General features: G+C 42.5%; 1 protein-coding gene across 2 annotated transcripts in view; it reads right to left on the bottom strand.

Annotated features, from left to right (window-relative positions):
• Nucleotides 1-22,018, bottom strand: part of LOC131702038 (chloride channel CLIC-like protein 1) — a 34,086-nt gene that overhangs the window by 6,152 nt on the left and 5,916 nt on the right. Inside the window, exons 2-3 of one of the 2 annotated variants that reach the window (XM_059003472.1) lie at nt 19,498-19,905; nt 2,776-2,928 (exon numbers count right to left, since the gene is read on the bottom strand). In XM_059003472.1, coding sequence (XP_058859455.1) covers nt 2,776-2,928; nt 19,498-19,875 — 531 coding nt within the window. In that variant the 5' untranslated portion in view covers nt 19,876-19,905. The remainder of the gene's footprint in view (nt 1-2,775; nt 2,929-19,497; nt 19,906-22,018) is intronic. The other variant, XM_059003473.1, reaches the window with a different exon arrangement.

Raw genomic sequence — 22,018 nt, 5'->3', positions numbered from 1 at the left:
TAATCTTCAGTTCACTTTCTAAACTGATATTGTGTACATACTGTAAATATCCCTTACTGTGTCAACCTACAGTACAGAGTAGTGGACCTCAAAGTGTCTGGCCACATGCACATGCAGTATGTGCAAGGTTGAGGGCATGGTAAATATACAACGAAATGACATTAATATAGAGACGTGCAGTATCCAATGGCACACAGCATTAGGACTGCTAATACTTGAATCTCTCTAGTACTACACCAGTGTTAATGTTGCAAGATTATGAGGCTCACAGGCAGAACAGTTAAGGACTTCCTTTATAGGGGATCCAGTGCGCCACCTTGTGCGCCATGTTTGACAGAGTCCTTTTTACAGGGTCTCTGCTGCTTTACATCACCAAACCAGCCACTCCAGCAGGAAACTGCCAAACCGCCTGTCCTACAGGAGAGCAGGGAGACGACAAGCCATCAAATCACTGCAAATCTTAAGTGCAACAGAGGGGAGGACGGGGTTAATCTAGTTCTGCAACACTGCTGTAAAACTACAGAGGCGTGAAACTTCATCGCAACAAACGATAAGCAAATCCGGATTTGATTTTTTTGTAGGTATGTAAAAACAATAATCCACATTTTTGGAATTTGATTGTTGTATTTGTGGTCTGTCCTGGGCTGCTGCTCAGCTGCCCTGGGCCCTCCCTGTCCTAACACACTTCATGATTAATGAGATGCCTCGAGATGGATTTCTGACAGTGCTGCCGTCGACATGTTCAGTCTATAGAGGGGGAGCGAGGGGGTCCGCTACTTATATTTCATTAAAAAATTCCAGCTGCTGTAACTGACACTAAAAAAAAGAAAAGCAACAGTTTATTTCCATGGGCCAGAGATGCCGAACGAATTCCAGCTGAATACCGCAGGAATAACACCTGAATATCTTCTGCCCTGAAGTTAGTTATTTTGAATTCAGCCCTGTTAATTCATGTGGAGTTAATTACCTGCATTCATCCCACGTTCCTTTGAAACAAATGATGTTGATCATGTTTATAAGTCAAGCCTTCCTGCATGAATTAACACTTCTCAATCTGCACCCATTATTCTAAACTGTTACCAAAATATCCAGCTTTAGCATGTTTAGCATGTTTAGCATGTTTAGCATGTTCCCTTGTGAACACAGGTCTCTCTGAATAAGCACATCTGCTCTCTTTTAGAATTTCACACTTGTTTGTTTCAGTATGAAGTTATTAGAGCAATAATAATAATTAAAAGCTAATAAAATAAAAAGTATGGTAATCAAATAATTAAGCAAAAAAATGTGTGTTAAACAAGCTGAAACTTGTTCCTCGCTCAATTTGAAGTCTGAGGCTTTGATTAAGATATTTGCTCTACAAGCCAAATACCTGTAAATATCTGTAACCCCTGACAGATATAAACAGTGCGTCCCTGTCTCTCGCCCTCAATCCGGCAGGATAAAACCTGAAAGCGTCCTGGTGGTTCAAAGGTTCAGTCTGCAACCTGCAGCCGTTCTGAGGCTTTCTCAGTTTTAACACTTTCTCAAACAGCGGACCACAAAACAGATTCAAGTTCACACCTCCACTTCCCAGAAATTAGTAACCAGAGAGAGCCAACAGAGGTTACTCCCCCTAGCCTCAGGGATTTTTACAGTCGCTGCCAAAACTCTGAGGTACAAACAGCAAAAAATCACTCATTAAGTGGCAGAAATGCTGGAGAGCTGATAAAGTTTTACAGGGATGATCGGTTCTGTGCAGGGTAATAACAAGCCGGAATGGGGAGCGGGGCTCGGGAGACAGTGAGGGAGAGTGGAGAACAGAGGATATCCGGCACACTGGCCTCTATTCATAAAGCTTTCAGGACTGTTAAAGGATCGCTTTTTGAACAGTGCTTATTAACCATTCTCTTAGCCTGAACGGTGAAAAAAAAATAATAATAATAATAATTACAAACTCGCTTTTACATAGTTAAAAGGGGCATTGAAAAACACAAGGACAAAAAGCAGGCCCATAAAAAATAGGGCTCCTGATCTGTAAGACAGCAGTGGAGGGTCCTGGGTACAGCCAGTCCACAGTCCCCTGCTCTGTTTAGCCAGGGGCTGGCCCGATCTGTGTCATAGAGACCCAGAAGCCTCGGCAGCGCTGAACGGGAGTCCTGCGGCCATGTCGTGACAGCAGCCTGCTTATCTCTGGCTCACAGAGACAAGATGGCCGGCCACCACAGACCTGGATGCGCTGTTCTGGTCTCCGTCCTGCTGGGATAATGACAGGAACCCCTCATCCAAGGGCACCAACAGAAATAGTTCCTCTTTATTGGAAGATTTAATCAAAAACACAGGGAACTTTGGGGTTTCTTCAAAACAAAACAAAAACCTCAGGGAATATTTACATATATGATTCACTCTTCTTTTTCCAAGAAGTCCTTTTTTATTATCGTTTTTATTAGGCTTCATTTCTAATTCTAAGTATACCACTACCTCCCGAGTCCATAAACTGTAACCACTATACCAACCTGCCAGAGCCGTAACTAAGCATTCTAGCGTCCGGGGGGGGGGGGGGGGGGGGGGGGGGGGGGGGCCCTTATGTGCAAACCGTGTTCGTCCGTCCATCTGTTTGACACACTCTACGTGGTCATGATAACTCTTGATTTGACACCGATCTTTACCAGTTTTCTCACACACGTCTAGCTCCTGATAGATGCTTTGCATTTGGCTAGAATCTGATAAACTCTAGATTTCATACTTTCAAATATATTTAAATGAATATGAAGACCCTCTAAATGTGCATCGACTCACCATCAATGGCGTGACCTCCCAGAAGGGCTCCACCATCAGTGCCCGCTGGTACCTCTCGCATGCCTCTCCGCTCCACGTGAAGTGCACCGTGAACCAGGCCTTCAGGGACTGCCAGTAGGACAGGTCCTGGGGTCTGCAGTGGAAAGGGAACCCCTGGAACAGAGAGCGCAAGCAGGGCATTGGCTGTGAGAGCATGACCTACTGTCGGCTTTCTTACCTCTTACAATAAAAACTCATCTGACACTTAAGAACCACAGTATGTGCAATAAAATAGAGTTTCAGGTGCTATCCTAACACTAGGCTGTACCTGCTGCATAGGGAGTGTGGTGCCTGGCTACAATGATATGTAACACGACTGTGAGCATCTGACTTTCAGCTAGAAAAAATGTCAATTCGGTGGAGTTGGCTACTATGGATTTGCTTACTGTGGTGTCTCTGACAAATCCAGCTGAGCTGTAAAATGAATCAACTGCAGCAGAATGGATCAGCTTGCATAGAAACTTGCCACTACCACCAGTATGCAACCGCCACTAAGAAATCTATGAGGGCACGACAGTGATAATAACATAGGATTGCATTGCATTGCTGTCAAAAGATTTCTAATAACTTACAGAGGGTCACTGAGAGGACCCTGGTGGGAGTCTGGAGCACGGACATTGAAAACACTGGGAACAGGCTAACCTCTGAACTACAAAAAGGATGAGATCTTAGAAATGCAATTAGGAATAGCTTGGGTAATTACCACAGGGTTAAGAGAAGGCTATGTTTTGATGAATTGGTTGTAAATCCTGGTAAGACAGTGTTAAACATTTTTAGGCTGGGATATGTCTAGTCGTATGCTGGATGTGCCATGACCCCCAATCCTGCCCTGGTGTGGAGGAACGTTCACATTGCAGGGCAATACAATTGTGCTCTACTAACGGCAATTATCTGATGTGTGTTCAACACTGCTGCCCTGGTCTTTCTGAGGAAATACATGCTGGAGTATGTTCCATGCAGGGTGTGCTCCTAAATCTTAAGGTACCAGAACACCACTAAAATATAAATATTCTTTAACAAGAAGTATTATACAAATTCACATTTTATCAACTACTATAGAGAAGTCAAAATATTGCACCCTATTGACTTTATATTTCAGACACTTCACTGCCAGGGAAAGGTGATCTGCTGCAACTCTAGCTGAGGACAGACAGGTGGTGAGCTTATCGGATAGTTATGTGCCAGAAGGCATAAAGTAAGTAAGGAGGAGTCAATGATAGCAGCTTCTCTAGATAAACCAAACACACTCAGCTACCCCTGTGCCACCTGAGCACTACCCTCTGAGAAAGTTTATTTAATGCCATGGCTAATTCCTTCCTAATAGTGCAAGGGTAAACACATCTCCAACAGATTCCTTTTTCTCATAAACGGGATGAAATGAGATCTTTCAGTATATCTGACACTGTTTTGTTAATTATATTTTTCGTATTTTCGTTCTCTAATCCCCCCCCCCCCCCCCCCGAGGTGTAGAGAAACAAGCAACCCCTTTGTGGTGTTCTGGGTGGATCTCTCTTTCAGGTTTATTATCATGGCTTTGTGAAAATAGGAGGCTGTCTCGAGCAGGGGAACACTAACTTGTTGAAGCGGCTGTGCTGCTTTGGGCTTTGTTACAGTTTGCTTAATGTTTGCGTTCGCTTGAATTTTAATTCAAATGTTGTTTTTGCTCCAGCAAGTCAATGTGCCAGTAACAATCCACCCTTTTGAGTTGATGTTTGACAGTCATGGCATTAAGATGTATTTATGATCCCCTTTATGAAGATAAAGAGTGCGTTCCTCGTTCTGATTACTTTGACCCGTGCAATAGGTTCTCTGGTAGATTTCTCAGAGAAGTGAAAGAGACATTGATAGAGCAATGCATTGCCCCCCTGGGTTCTGTCTGATATGTTTATAGAGAAGCTGAGAAAGTCCCAAATGGATATGCCCTTATAAAAGCATACCACAGTAAAAAACAAAAAACACACAAAACAATGGTTAACCGTGACAAACTATTGTAAATGCATAGTAAAACCATGGGGAAAACTGCAGGGAGGGAAACCTTTATGAGGGTGGTATAAGGGTGGTGTGAAGTTGTTTTTTTGTTACCTATTCAGCTACAGTATATACTGTATCAGACATCAGCTGTGACTTGAACCACAAGAGAATGATTATTCAGAGACTGGGAGGAACTGCAATGGTCTTGAGTGCTGGATGTGTGTAAACACAGTAACAGACTAAGCTATTGTACTGCACATTACAGCGCAGTAAACTGAAATGCAAGGGGTGAGTGATGCTCAAGATAGCATAACTGTTACACACGGATATTTATTATCCCGAGCCCATTCCAGTCCCTTTTAACACTGCAGTAACGCTTTCATCTCCCCTGAGCTACTTGACCCAACAACAGTGCAGCCCAGCAACCCTAACACTGAGCTCCACAGAGAAAGACATCGCAATACAATATGAAATGAGACGGTGAAGCATGTTTTCATACCAGCGATTCATCACACTTGTTATTCATTCAGGAACCATTTGGAGGTCTACAAACGCAGCTGCCTGAGCACTTTGATCATGAATTCTGTTCTGTCTCATGAAAAGTATTGTGTAATGAGGCATATGCGGTACTCATTTGTAATATTTTCTCCCCCTAGTATTTCAGACCTTCCACAGCAATTTGATTTTATTTTTCTTCTTAAAAAGGTGCCCAATAATGTTACCCCCTGATTTTCTCCCCAATTTAGAATGTCCCATTCTTATTTAATTCATGGGCAGGGGTTTAATTCCAGCTTAGATCATACAAAACAGATCACATTTTACCATGGTTAGGCAGGACTGACAACATCTGTTTGGGAGAGGACCAGGATGGGCTGAGTGGTAGGGTTGGGGCATCAGCTTTTTAGTTGAGGATTATTGAGATTCACCCATTGAGCATTGAAAGGAAACACCAGCCTGTACCCTGCTAACATAGATACAAAGTGCATGTGTGAGCATGTGTTGGAAAATTAGGAAAATATTTCTATGGGATCTATCAGCTACTAAAAACAGCAGATCGGTTTCTGGGATTCTGCAGGAACCTTCCTTAACAACACAGAAAGAGGGATCAAGCTTCAGGACAAATAACAGAGGAGTAAATTGAACCTCAAAAACTCACAGGTCAGTACTGCCATAGGGATTAGGAAGGAAGAGCTAAGAAAGTAAAGGGGATTTATCTGTGGCTCTTCACAGTGCTTAGGGAGGCTGGGGCTTTTGGCATGGTGTTGATTAAGACCTAATGTTTGATCGCCCATCTTGACGGTTATTTTCTCTATTTATTTGTATTACATCCTTGAGTTCAAGGAACAGGAAAAACCTGCTGTTATTTGATGAATAAGCATCTGGGTGTTTAGCAGCTGGATCTGATTGTGGAATACCTGAAGCACAATACTGCTACAAGGACTCAAATACTACAATTCAATATTATATTATACATATTAACACAGTGCATGGATACATCAGAACAGAAAAAAAGCTGACTGGGAGCGAATTTTCCTCTCGTCCAGGATGCTGTCGTACCGAAAATATAACATGCCCCGGATGAGAGGAAAATGCATTTAATTCCAGGGAAAGACTGGTTTTCTTGTATTGAAATCAACACATTAATGAATCTTAATGGTATCTTTCCCTCTGCCTTCAAAAAAGCCTCTATCACTCCCCTCCTCAAAAAACCTACCCTCGACCCCACCTCCCTCCAGAGCTACCGTCCTGTCTCCCTCCTACCCTTCCTCTCCAAAACCCTCGAGCGGACTGTACACCGCCAGCTCTCTGCTTTCCTGTCCAACCACTCTCTGCTTGACCCTCTCCAATCTGGCTTCCGCTCTGCTCACTCCACTGAAACCGCCCTTCTGTCTGTCACCAACTCACTTAAGTGTGCCCGAGCTGCCTCTCTCTCCTCTGTCCTAATTCTCCTCGACCTCTCTGCTGCCTTTGACACTGTTGATCACTCTATTCTACTATCATCTCTCGCTGACCTGGGGATCTCTGGCACTGCTCTGGCCTGGTTCTCCTCCTACCTCTCCAACCGCACTTACCAGGTAACCTGGCGTGGAGCAACCTCCACACCTCACCCTCTCTTAACTGGAGTCCCCCAAGGGTCAGTCTTGGGTCCTCTCCTGTTCTCTCTCTACACCCGCTCCCTGGGCCCCCTCATCGCATCCTATGGTTTCTCATACCATTTCTATGCTGATGATGCTCAGATTTTCCTCTCCTTCCCCACCTCTGACTCCACCATCTCCTCCCGTATCTCTACCTGTCTGTCTGCTATTTCCTCCTGGATGCACTCGCATCACCTCAAACTCAACCTCTCTAAATCTGACCTCCTTTTCTTTCCCTCCTCCTCCCCCTCCTCTGATCTCTCTATCTCTGTTCCTCTGGAATCTACCACACTCTCTCCCTCTTCCTCAGCTAAGAACCTTGGAGTCACCCTGGACCCCTGCCTCTCTTATTCCCAGCACATCTCCACTCTGGCACGCACTTGCAGATTCTTCCTGAGCAACATCCGAAGAATCCGACCCTTCCTCACCAACTATGCTACCCAGCTCCTGGTCCAGGCCCTGGTACTCTCCCGCCTAGACTACTGCAACTCCCTCCTGGCTGGCCTCCCTGCGTCCGCCACCCGTCCGCTCCAGCTCATCCAGAACTCTGCTGCTCGCCTGGTGTTCTCTCTACCTCGCTTCGCCCACGCTACTCCACTACTCCGCTCGCTCCACTGGCTCCCGATCACCGCTCGCATCCAGTTCAAGACTCTTGTACTAGCCTACAGATGCCTTGATCAGACTGCACCCAGCTACCTCCAGACCCTCATCTCTCCCTACACCCCCACTCGACCTCTCCGCTCCGCCTGCACTAGAAGACTGGCTCTACCTCCGCTACACTCCCCTGCCTCCCGAGCCCGCTCCTTCTCCACCCTTGATCCGCAGTGGTGGAATGACCTTCCTACAGATGTCAGGACTGCCCAGTCCCTGACCACATTCCGGCGCCTCCTTAAGACTCACCTCTTCAAACAGCACCTGTAGAACTCCTCTGTTGTATCCTGGGACACTATCACCCTTCATTTAAATGTGCTTTATTTTGCTCTTATCCGCCCCCTATTTTACTGCATTTAATCCTGTACTTCAGAATACTGTAATCTGCCAAGTGTTTAATCTGTAGTATTTTGTACTTAATCATATCCTGATGTAACTATCACTATTTAATCAGATCCTGATGTAACTTTCACTATTATCTGCTGTATTATTGAATTGTGGTTTGTCACACTTGAGAATTATTGTATTTCTTGTTCTTATTGTATGACTTATATTGTAACACTTGAATGTATTTGTATTTGCTTGCGATTGTAAGTCGCCCTGGATAAGGGCGTCTGCTAAGAAATAAATAAATAATAATAATAATGGATTTATTTAATGCCTGCTGAGAAATACTTCTTCAAGGCAATTCCGAGTCCGAGTCTCAGCACACCCCTGGTTTCTGGTACTTGACGTGTGTCTTTTGTAAGGCGTACCAGGTGACATTTCTTAAAGGCAAGGTGGACAGGACACCTCTTAAAGGGATCATTCAAGCTCTCTCTCCCTTACCGTGGGCTACATTCTTGCATGTTATACAAACAGTTTCTTAGAGCAGTTGCATGTATTCGTCATAAACGCTGTGCACGAGGATTGTGCTGCTGTAAGAGCTTGCTTTTCATTCCAGCGCTCTGCGTGGCGCGTTGTTTTTTTCTGTGCCAGTGCTGAATGGTTACGCTCGTGCTCTTTATACCACGTGACAGCTTTAACAGTTTAACTTTCACTGCTGGACAGGTTTCTCTCAGATGCCAACCTTTCCTTTTTCACAATAAAAACATCCATGTACGCCACTGCAGCAATTCAGAAACTGACGCAATGGCGAGGCTCTGTAAAACATGCATGTGCTAAGCACTATAATGTGGCCAAAACTGAAATTAATTTTAACCCTTCTTTTATCAAACATGACTGCATTTTTACTGTATTTAAATGGGTCTAGGAGGAATTATATTTATATATATATAATAGCGGTAAGTACACTGAGCCACAGCTTCCTGCTCATGAAATGTTTAAAACACATCATCAGATTTGTTTCTGTACCGATTGTATTTCTACCCAAGACCTGCAGTCTCTTCAAACCCATTCAAAACCTCAACAATGGGATACTTGGAAAGAGCCACATTGCAGCGCATGTACAGACTGCCATCGGACAGCCCTGGCCGAAATCATTCCAAACGAAATTCGGGAAATACTGTCAATTCTTAGAAGGGTTAAAAGCCCTGCCCAGGTGTGAAACTGAGAAGCCCAATGAATCAGCCCCGCACAGCTGCCTCTGTTGCCCCTCAAGCACAGCTGGCTTATTACTCAGTGCAGTGCCTGCCAATTCCTGAACGCCAAGTCACAGCTCGTCGCTTTGATCTCTGCTAAATATTTAATAAAACTGCGTTCCAATGGCCTGGTTTGTCTCATGCACATTCTAATATTCCTTTTCTCATGAACATGTTTCAACTTTTAAGTCATGAAAAAAAATCCTTCTGGCTGTAAATTGCACAAAAAAAAGCCAAATTATAAACATGTACTGCAATAAAAAATAAATAAAAAATGATAGCTTCAGCTTTGTGTCGTGTTACAGACCACAGGATCACCATTATGTCAGTCAAGTCATTACAGGGTGCTTAAGAGAAATATCGTTTAGAAATGTAACATGTGGTTTCACTCGGGTATCAAATGAAGCTGCTATTATCATCTTAGAACTGCAGGATGATTTATTGATATTTACTTGAGTAAACTTTAATTAGGATCATTATGAATTAATTGATATGGTTACTGCGAAGCAAGGTGTGAATTTTGACCACATCATTCTTTTAATTCACAGCTCTTTGCATTTCACATGCATCATGGAATGAGCCTGTTGTTGGATGCTGGCCAAAACCTTTGAGAATAAAAAGCATACGCATGAAGACTAATTAAAGTAGTAGGGAACGTATTTATTCAAGGCTATGAAAGATTATGATAGCAGTCTCCCCATTCTCAGCTCTCCAGCCCCGTCACACTGCAAGCTATCAAAACACACTAAAGCCATCATCATTCAAACTATTTCTCATCCAAGGGTTCTTCAGAAGTCAGTCTTTTAATCTCTATCAACCATCTGACCTAATAAAGACCGAATACAAAAAGAAAACAGGGATTTCCATTATCAGCCTGATCTACAGCATGGATCTCCAATCCATCGCGTAGCTTCAACGTATGACCATGTGATTGGGGCGGATACAGGGCAGCGTTCCGTAGGGTCACCTGTCACGGCAGAAATTTAAAGCATGGAACACCGGGCACAGCTGGGGTTAAATCTGTTACTATAGGGCAACCGTCCAGGAAGCAGTCTCTCATTACTAGGCAGTGAGACCCCATGAAAAGGAGCCTCAGGTTTAGATTTCTGATATTAAAAGGAACTCATTTCCCAAGACGGCCACGCAGACAGCCTTGACTAGCCCTTCCAGAGAGGCTTTCGCTGGAAAAATGCATGTAATGCAGTTAGTTTGGGGGGCTTTGCTGAGTGGAGTACTTACATTTAGACATGCTTTCCAGCTAAACTGTGGAGTGAACTCTTTCTAGGAAACAAACTCCAAGGGCGTCAGAAAGCTGCTGGTTTCTGTGTCTTTAAAATGAATACGTTTTGCACCAAAATCTATCCTAAAAGATTACGAATATTATTGTATGTAAACCAACAATATGTGCCAAAACATAAGTGCATTACAAAAGATTTGGCAAAATGAATATGGCAAAACCTCACTTTTATGTCATACTGCTTAAATCTAAACTATAGGAGCTGGCTAGTAAAGATTACTGCAAGGGGTTAATGACGATCCCGGCTTTCACATTATCAGTTAAAAACCAAAACCCTTCAATTATACAACTGTGCTGTATGTGAACCTTATTGAAATCGGTTGATTACATGAACCTAATAAACTGTGTTTCAAAAGATTGCCCAACTTTGATGGCAGACATAATTAGCCATTACATGACACTGCAGACATGCAAAGCTGGTGCCAAGGAACAGTGTGCCCCAGGTGAACTTTGCCTACTTGTTTACCTCTGTGCACCTGGGAAGAAGGCGGGGATGCGAGCTGCGATGCTTGCTTCTTGGCTTCGGGTTCGACCAGCTCCCTCCCCGCAGGCTCTTTGTGGGTAAGAAGTCATGCAAAGAATCAAAGATGTCTGCTCCACAGCCATGCTGATCCATGTAAGGCAATGCAAGTTTACAGCAAACATGTTGTGCTTTCTCCACCATCGTTACATAACAAAAAGCATTTTGGCCCTTGTGCGTTCAAGTGATCAAACAACGGCTCTCACACTGGATGCAGTAAAGCTTCAGGATGCATGTTGAGTGCCAGCTCTTAAACACTGCTTTGATCACAGTGGATGATAACTAAATAAAGGCAGAAGGACTTGGAAGGTAACAGAGATTAGTAATGCTTTCTAATTGCAGGAGGAAGGTCAAATCATGTGTTACCTAATTACAGCAGGGTTGCCTGCTTTTATTTATTAAGGACACTTTCCAAAGGCACCAAAAGTAGGGTGACCGGATTCCCAAAGCTCAAAACCAGGAGACATTGTTACAAAATCAATTAAACCATTTCAATATTTAATGGTTATTTAAATAGCCATCGTCTCACTCTTACTAATGAACCCGCTTGAACCCCTTGCAGCTTCTGGATGTGTATCTTAACATTTAAAAACAAGTTCCCAATACTTCAAGACAACGTGTGGGTCGTAGTATTCAGTGTATGCCCTGCGATGCGCTACAGAAGAGAGTCATGAAGAACTCCAATAACGTCTTGCACAGAACTGATTACAGCTCTCATTTCCCAATTACAGAAAGACACGCCATGGTCTGCAAAAGCGCTTTGTGTGGTGACGGTGTTGTGCTGTCAAGTCAGACTAAATCACTACAAAGAAAGACAAAACAACCAATCACCTCTTTTCCAGTATCAAAACCGCAGAACCTGAACTCCCCTTGAGCACCCAACGAGCAGATCACAGTCCTTCCCATGGCAAATGTGTTGCCGTTGGCCCGGAGATCAAAGATGGGTAGAAACTTGCCATTAATGGAACTGAACAGCTTGAATTTTTTTTTTTCCCTGCAATGTAAAACTGTACACCGTGACAAATGACTTTTTCGCTGTTGTTTGCACATGCCCTTTTCAGACAGCTATACTTTTCAGCAAACCAAGGGAAAAACAGAGATTAAAAACTGAAGAAAACACAAGTTCATTATTGTTTTAAAGGATCGGGTCTGTTTTTTGATATATTTATTCAGGATAGTGTTATGAGCTAACACGGTTCTCTCCTGCAAGGTCTAATTACTGTGCTGTGTGTGAGAAAATACAGATATATCGGAGTACGTGCCTGTTACCACAGAGGACTTATCCCCATGTGGGGGAAGAAGGCTGATATTTATATTGGAAAGCCTTCCAAATATACCCTACATGTGCTGTTAAATCTATGTGAACCAGACAGAACAAAAACATTTAACAACATTTTTGTTTTACATGTTTATCGTCTCCCAGTGAAGTCGAGTTTTTAAAATATGTTAAAAGGTAGAGAAAATATGTTTCTTTGCAGGCTCCACTTGCTCCTCAGGAAAACTGTTTCATAATTGACTGTTTGTAAATCATGCCCAGGCAGGTAAGAGCTGTTCGGAAGCTGTGCCTAAAGTGTTGAGAGATAGTTTGGCTAATTTTAGGTGCCATGTATAATACAGTATGTTGCCAACGGGGGGTGATAACCCAATAATATTACTGATTTGCACAGATATTTTCTCGTGATGTGGCATGACTGTATTGCCAATAACTGGACTACGCTGAATTGTTTCAAATGAACTCTCCCTCCCTGATGTCTACGTTTATCCTTGTGATTTGGTAAATTAACCGTCAGTGACTGGAGGCTTTCTCTTCTACTGACCTCTGTGTGTAAGGGTAGAAGCAATCGTCTTCTGTTGTATCTAGTTGCACTCTTGGGACAAAATCAGTCCGCCTTTGCAAGGTCAAGCTCTGACGGTTCCCAATGGGAAAACATCAATGGGTAAAAAAACACTTTTCTATCTTCTTGAAGCTGTCTTCCAGTCTCTTTTAGTTCAGTAAGAGCAATTTACTGCACGACTTCTTGAAGCTGAAATTCCTATGCATTTCTTATAAAAAGTTTACCATGGTAAATTTGCACAGTATTTTTGCAGTTTTCCCATAGTTATATTATGCATTTGCCATAGTTCACCTTTTTTTTCAAATATGCTTTACCATACCTCTATGGACATTACAATGCTTTCACTATGCTTTATTACACTTTGCTATGTTTTTACTTTGGTACATTTATTATAAGGGTCTTGTGTGTCAGATCGCTCTCCACCCTAATACAAATCTTGCTATGTAACGTACAGCTTCATATCTTGTTCAGAGAAAGTAGTCTTTGAACAATGGTAATTATACATTGATTATTACAAACTTTGACATGGTTAGCATGACTTAAGAATCTCCTTTCATGTAACGCTTGAGGGCAATAAAGGGTTAAATCATACTAAAACACACACACGCACCCGTCAATGATTTCCCCCCATTACTACAATAAGATAAAGGCATGCAAGGGATCTGTTGAAGTACCCTTATTATTTATCATCTGGACATTTCGTTGATTTGTAAATACTCTGCAATACGTCTATATGCTGATGCTGTGAGACCGCAGCTTTTGATTTTAACAGGTTTATGATTAATAGTACTAAGGCCATCGCACAAGTTATTTGGCTCCAGATGTAACTGTAAAAATATGCCGTTCAAAAACCATCATTAAAACAGTACCTGTTTTCATCAGCTTCCCAACCACTTCCAGCACCAGGCTTTTAAAATGGTGTTTTCAGTTAGAAGAGGTATCCTCTGCAAACTATCCTTATTAGAACATAACTACTCAAATAATGTCAAGAATGGGTTACGAGTGAATAATGAAACACTGGGTTTCTAAAAGACAAATGCGTTCAGAACCACGAACAAGGAAAGCGGCTCTTAGTTGTCATCAGTCATTTCTGTGGGTCTGGTTTCCACCACAGACCCTCCACATCCTTTTCAAACTCGCTGAAGTCACGCTTGTCTCATGAGAGAACATTGGAAACAGAGAAGAAAAAAGAGCGGTCGCCCCTTTCCATACAGGGACAGCTGCTGCATAAACAGCAAACAGCACAAAGCAATTAGACGTGGCAGCCTGATAAACCCAATTCACTTCCATAACAAAATGAAACTAAATAGCACGCTTATCCTTTAGTCATATACACTTGCTGAGTGGATTTCTACTCAACTTTATCGTTCTCGTGCTAGCTAACAGCCTGCTCAGTGCTAACAGTGCTTTGTGAAACTAGCCCCACGTCTTTAAAACACCATTATACATTGTGTGGTAGAAATAACTAAGAAACTGAGGGTGTGTTTGGTTGGTAGATATCATTGTTCTCGGCCAATCACATTGCTACCCTTCAATATGTTAAACTACTGTGTTCAGAGGATAGAACACACCAGTGAAGGACTGGATTCGGAGTGGAATGTATTAGTCGACTCGTTGATGGTGTTTATGAATGACTTACACACACACACACACTCACAGGACACGCAGACTTTAATACATATCTTTGCCTGAAAGAATGCATTGCCAACTCACATCAGCGCCCACGCTAAGTGGCTCGATAGCTATTTGAAGACTCATCTTTCCCAAGTATCCATATCTAAGTCATACCCCCCCGCTAGAACCGAATCGTATCAGCTACTCACCCCCGGAATACCAATGGCAACATTTTAAACTTTTAACAGTGAACATTCTATATAGCACAGGGGGGTCAGACTCCGGTCCTCGAGGGCCGCAGGGTCTTCTGGTTTTCATTCCAACTTAAGCTCTCAATTAACATAACCAATCAAATTATTTGTTCAATTAGACATAGTTCATATTTTTCAAGGTCTTTTACAGTTGATGATGGTAATAATGACGTAAATTGTGTTGCACTGTCGATGCTTTTAGATTCAGAAGTTTAAAGGAAAATTCAATCCCTTCCTAATGGGAACCCATTCATTACTACTGGTGGCGAGGCTGCAGAGGAGAATGGGCTGCTCAGTAGGCTTGCCAGTACTTCACAAGGCACTGCAAAGCAAGCAGGGATTTTGAGAGGCTGGGATATGACATACACGGGTGATGACAAGGCTATTATACAATTTCAATTCAAATTTCTCTGTTAGCAGAAAGTAGCGCTCATTTTGTTTATTGAAAGTAAGATATTATTACATTTGGTAGGAAAGGCAGAATATGCCTTTTTTCTAATTTACTGCAATCTCGTTACTTGTTCTTCTCCTGGGGCTCCAAGTATTCAAATATTTAAGACCCAAGTTTTTGTTCTTTCCAGGTAGTTAACTCCGGGCTGGTAAGTACTGCAGCTAGGCAGGGGGTCTGAGGATCATAGTATTTACATGCGGTCAGACATGGTGAGGCTGGGCTCTGAATGAATGACCTTAATCTATATTAGAACAAGTCTAAGGTGGTCTTGTGCGACACTGAGGTATCATTTAGACTTGGGCACGTAGTTCATGGGACAGATGGTGTTGCCATACGTCTGAAAGAACACATGTCAGGTTTGGAATTTCCTTTACTTCATATGCCATCCATAAACTGGATTTCGGCACTCTGCTCAGACACTGCCCATGTGTCTCCTCTGCTACTATCCAAGTGTACTGGGTGAAAGGTCCAAGGTCTCGATTCTGTCTGCAGTGGACCCACGTAAAGTACGTTCTCATACTCACATTACGGAAATTCATTTGAAATACTGACCTGACTGCTCCTTTGCTGTAATGCCATCCACATGGAGAAGAATTTATAGGTTTAAGTCTTTTTTTACTGGGGCTCTCTGTCCAATTGGTACACTGGAAACCTGAAACTCCAATTCATACTGTGCCAGTGAGCATAGCTTTCTTTAGCTGCTGTTTTCATATCTGCTTATGCTGAAAAAAAAAAATCACCCGACAATGCAGAAAAATATTCTTTTTTGTGGAAGAAACCCAGGAGTCTGAAAACTCCTTATCCGATGACGGAGTTCACATTAATTCATTACATCGAAGCAACAAATGAACAGAGAGTTAGTTCTGTGTCATTTCCTCCTTGTGCAGTTCATCTACATTTTGACAGTGCCATGGACCTGTTGGGTTTCTTTCCCCTTGTCTATGCAGATTCAGCGACCTGGAACCCTGGGTCTCGTGGCTACAAATCATTTCAAACACATTTACTGCATCTCATTGTGTGCACATGCAATGCATGAAACATGCTTGGCTCCTTACCTAATAAAAAGATGGATCCTGGAGAGGAAGATTCATTAGGAAATACTGACTATGTTATTTTACCCCTTCACCCTACTGACCACCAGATCTTGATGGCTTGTAGCTGCTTTATATTCCCTAAAGGTAGCTGTGACTGCAGACACACAAGCTTACTATAAAGTTCTTGCCCCTCAATGAAATACAGAGAGCAGCTGGAAGTAATGAAAGTCATCTGTCAGCTCAAGAAAAGCCAAACAAAAATGAAACACATGCTGCTATTTTTAAGCACGGGGTTTTTAGACTACATAAAAATCGGCTAGATTTCGAAAACCGTACCGTTAACTGAATCTTTCAAACACACTTGTGCTGTTGTAGCTACACTATCCGAAGAGCACTTCAGCAGATGCTTGGACAATAAAAGGTCTACTCAACAGGATGGGCTCACCATAAAATAGAAACAAATTTCACAATCCAGAAGGCTGACTTGATCTGGAACTTTAATTCCCACAAGCATAAAAACCTTATTTTGTTTCCTGACACGGTTTGTTTTATCTGAAAAAACCACCCAAGTACAAAATCAGGTTCAGCATCTGCAAAGCATTCTCGATTTACAAGCTGGAATGCTTCCATCACTCCCTGGATGAACACCGACAATTCTTTCAAAAGAAGCAGCAGTGCACTCACTGGGCTGCACTAAACCAAGGCTCCCACATGGTCCCGGAGCAGTTCTGAAACTGGAGTCGCCTCAGATCTGCAGGGGGCAGACTTGATTAAAAGCAATCAGCCATTTGCACAGATGGTATCATTTTAAGGAGTGTTCCTTAGAGTGGGCAAAGAGATGCACCTTAAATAAGGGTAAGAGTAGGTGTTTTTCAACTGGGTCGTGTCTGATGTTTTGCACGGCTTTGTTTTCATTACATTTACAGGCTTACTTTCCTATTCAGTTCCAGGTCCCTGGTCATGTAGTATTGATCTGATCGGAGGTGTATAGAGCACACAGCTTGCACTCTCTTCAGGTTCCCCGGCACCACGCACAGCGACCCCACACATCAAACCCACTATAAGAAGAGCAACAGACCCAAGCCCTGCCCTGGTAAACTCAGAGAACATGGACTTACCGCCCCCTTTGTTTTCACAAGTGTGCAGATCATTTTCCAGCTTGTGGATTCCAATAAATCAAGGGATTTGTCTTCCAGACATTTGGAATATTATTCTTTTTTTTAAATTATATTTTGAAAAATGACCTTGGTGCTCTCTATAAACCCATAAAAAAAAAAAACTCCCCCAAAAAAGATTTTCAATTAATGGTACAGTCTGCTTGCTGGATTTACAGTATGTATTCTTTGGGGATGGCCAATTAAGTAGGAAATAAAATTATGAAGATGTTTGTAGAAGAGGGCAAAGCCATGACCATGGGGGGGGAGGCATGAATGAATGCACTCATAAACTTCACTTTGCTAGCTTCCCACTGGGCATGGCTAACCTACAGTAATGCTGAGTGGGTAACTCTGTGTGTCTGCCTTTGCATGCTTACCTGTGTCCATATGTTTGCAGGTATGTGTTGATTTGCATAAGTGGGTTAAGGTTGCAGATCAGTGGACAAGTCTGATCTGTTTAGGGTCCAGGGGAAATGCTACACGGGTAAAGAAGGGGAGAGGTGTTGTATGGAAAAGAATGCAAGTTTAACTTCATAAAATGTTCCTAACCTGTCAGTGTGGTACATTTTAGTGATGTTTATGATGCCAGATCTTAATACCATAAGGATGTCACCTACAAACATGCTTTGTTATATATCTTCGAAGGCAGAACAACGATTTTGAAAAAAGGGTTGCTTTGTACCCTTCAAGGTGTTTTTTTTTCTATTGATGTAGAGTATTCACTTCAGATCATACACTTTCATGCCATTGCCTCCTGTGATTTTCTAATACTTTAACCAAATACCATTGGATGATTAAATGAAACTCACAACCCAAGACAAATGACTGTGTGTGGCTGGCTCCCCAACCTCTCCCATTTCTTATCTGAGCTGTTATCTGAGATCTGACTGCAGCTCTCCTACCTGAGACCATGAAGAACAGCAGGGAGTTGCACTGGCTGACACTGGCATATACCGCAGCAACCTCCCTAAAATCCTACAAGGACCCCACCAACCCAACCATTAACGCAAACCCTCCCCCGCACTCCCATTCCACCCCAGACACGCACACACACCTCAGGAGAAATTATTATGGTTGCAAATAAAAAAACTGTGGCAGACTCTCCTCTTTGCCCTTTTCTCATCAATTCATCGTGCTGCAGGAGAGAGAAGCAACAAGAAGAAACACTTACACATGTGGGTCCAGATTCTCAAAGGGCTTTACCCCAAATCATTACTCGGGGGAAAAAATGTCAAATGAAATAAATAAACAGTCATTGGAAGGACCAGCGATCTTTAGGGAACCAACCGTTTTGTTTACAACATATCCAGATATTTTAATATTGAATTACATTAGTCGAATATACTTGACTTGCAAGTTTTCTGAAGTTATGCCCTCCAGACCTATCTGTCTTATGAATGGATTGATGAAGACATAGAACCACAATTCATAGCCTTGCAGCTGCTGTCCTTGCCAACGACCCGTTTATCTTCTGTTAATTAAGATATCAGGGTGATGAATCGCTTATGGAATCATATTTGAAACCATTCCCTTTTCAGTCTGGTGGCTTCAGTTCATTTCTTTCGTATGAAGGGGAGAGGGCCGGCTAGCTGCACAAAGAAGCAATACTCAAACAGGCACAGCTCCTGGGTTTGTTAGCGAGCTGCTTTGCGTCGGAACCCTTTCAATTCACCCCTGCTGCGATCTAGCAGTGGGGCGCGCTGCCGAGTTTAAGGTCTATAACATGGGAAGTAATCAGTGGAATAAACACCACCTCAATAAATCATAGCGACATATTGTGAGGCTATAAAATCTCAGTTTATTTATTTATTTTTAAACTGAGCAATCAGTTTAATAAGACTACCCTGGCTGTTTTGTAATTGTGCATTATTTCTTTATTTTATATCTTCTCAGTTTTTTTTCAGCTTGGACCCCCAGTATGACACCATGGAGACTAGGCTTGTGATCAGTCTTTCATATCACAGCCACAACAACAAGATCGCTCTGCAAAAGAAGATTCTGTTGCTTCAATGAAGACAGCACCTGCGCTGACGAACACAGAACCGCTTTGAAACCAACGCTAGGCTTGCATGTTGTGAGCTGTTGAATTAGGTCCAGTCGTCTGTCAAGCCTAAACTGCCTTTCTTATTTATTCTGTTTAGTTAGAAGGAGAACAGATGCAGATCATGCAAGACGATAACGACATACCTCAGACAGCACAGCCATCTTCTTAGCCACTTCAATCTGGTAGAGACGGATCCATTCCCAGGGGACAGACACCAACACACACACAAGCACCATGTCTCGTACAAGCTGCAGCCACGGGTACAGCGACAGGCAGGGTGTGGGGCAGAGGGGGGGCACCACTCTCCTGCCCCTCCCCCTGCCTATCGCCTCCTGCTGGTAAGGCTGATGCCGGCACGCTGCCAGCACCACGAGCATGCTCAGAGACAGGAGGGAGGCGCCCAGGAAGAACTGAGAGTAGATGTTCCAGGTCGTGAAGGACGAGCTCCTGCCCCAGGAGTCATGCTCCTCACTGGACAGGAACTGCTGCTTCAGCCAGGAGAACAGGCTCCACAGCTCCATTCACTCACCACCCCTTCTGCACTGGGTCCCCTAATTGAAAAAAAAACAAGGGGAAAAAAATAGAATTATATATATTTGCATTTAAAAAAAAAACAAAAAACTCACCTTCAGGGTATGGCAATTACACAGCAAGCAAGTTCTTTAACAGCTTTGCATTTTAAACATGTGGAAGCAATTTAAAAAGCTGGATTAAAAAATGAAATTGTATACTATACAAGAAAGTATTCAAAGATCATTAAACGCAAAACATTTTTAATGAGTAAAGTCATTAAAGCACTCGGTATTTTCTACAATTACTATTTACAGCTTCTATATGGTATCATAAATTGCTTCCAGATTTTCACACTATAAACATTTGTTTTCGGAGAATCAGGACTTCAGTATTTAACAAACCAAAGTTTGTACCTCCCGCTTGGTGCACGACACCATGTTCCTCACTCTTCTGCTCTAAATAAGACTTTACAGTGTATGAATAATATGTGTTTGTGTGTGTGTGTGCGCGCGTGTGTGAGTTCCTGACTTTTTCGTATGCATGTGTGTAGTTGACTTCCATATCATGACGATTTTAATTTATTTTTTTAAACATGAAAGGGTTGTTAAGCTGTGTGTGATTCAGAAGCATTCTGAAAATGATTAAAATTACACTGAAACCAAAGATTATTTATACTGGCAGTGAAACGAAGCATTAGAAAACATGATTCACTTCACAATGGAAAACATTAAAATCTATAAAACAGTCACTATAATACAGGAGACTACATGCCCTTGTAGAATCTAATGAGCCCTGAAAAATAACTGAATACAAATCTGCCTGGAAATGTATAATTGCATGAATAGAACTGGATAAGATACTGTATGCACACAGAAATCTGCCACCAATGGCATTTAAAAGAAATGTTATGTCTAAATAAATCTTAAACTGGACGAGTGTATTTTAATAAGTATATGTGTTGCGATTAGTTCTGGGGTTTGGATCACTCCTCAATAGAAGCCATCATGTCTGAGACAATGACAGAAATCCTGGGGGACGGCTCTAACAGCGTCTGGATTCTCTCTGAAACTGGCTTTTGAAAGGAGATTTGAAGGGTACAGGTGCTGCAGATTTGAAGGGTACAGGTGCTGCAGATTTGAAGGGTACAGGTGCTGCAGATTTGAAGGGTACAGGTGCTGTAGATTTGAAGGGTACAGGTGCTGCAGATTTGAAGGGTACAGGTGCTGCAGATTTGAAGGGTATAGGTACTGCAGATTTGAAGGGTATAGGTGCTGCAGATTTGAAGGGTACAGGTGCTGCAGATTTGAAGGGTACAGGTACTGCAGATTTGAAGGGTACAGGTGCTGCAGGTACATCACGTGTCGTTTGGTGGACGGCTTTTGGTCACGTATGACATAACGCACACTGTATCATGATACAATACAGTACACTAAAGAAAATATCATCATTGCAATTAGGCAACGAAGCAATAAACCCAACTAAGAACTGAACACACCAATGTCTATACCGGTATTCATGCATTCTTATCGTTTAAAATGTACTGCTCTAAAGTGCGCCCAGTTTTGTTGCATATGGTAAGATCATCAGTCATCAATTATCACTTAAAAAGGTGGATGACATGGTTCAATGCTGTTTATATATTTAAGCTGAACCGATATCATTAAGTTATCCAGGCAGAACTATTTTGCTATTTTTATTGTCAACACATTGTCTTCCTTTTTGGCAGCTGAGCTTCAAATTAAATACTGTCACCTGAAACTGCAGTATCTTTAGCAAAGCCTTTATTGTGAAGCCAAGAATACTATGAACACAGTATGGGCCTCACTGTAAAGAAACAAATGAGAACTGTCCAATGCTTAATCGTGGTGGGAACCCCGTGCCAAATTCAACAACTAACAAGGATAGCTTTGCTGGATAGAAATGATGCACTGATCTACTGAAACACACAGCCTTCCACACTACAATCCTCTGCGGTGTTCCAAATCTACTAACGTTCTCCATTCTGTTCCAGTGGTTTCAGCATACGCTCCACTGCTTCACATCACTAGATCAATCCACCCCAAACCTGTGCAAAAACCACAGAGTAACTCCAATTAAACAACACGCTGCAGCCTAGCAGCTGAACCACACTGCGCGTGTTACTGGACAGGG

This window comes from Acipenser ruthenus, chromosome 29, assembly GCF_902713425.1.
Source record: "Acipenser ruthenus chromosome 29, fAciRut3.2 maternal haplotype, whole genome shotgun sequence".
Lineage (NCBI taxonomy): Eukaryota > Metazoa > Chordata > Actinopteri > Acipenseriformes > Acipenseridae > Acipenser > Acipenser ruthenus.
This window is presented reverse-complemented; position numbering and strand designations above follow the sequence as displayed.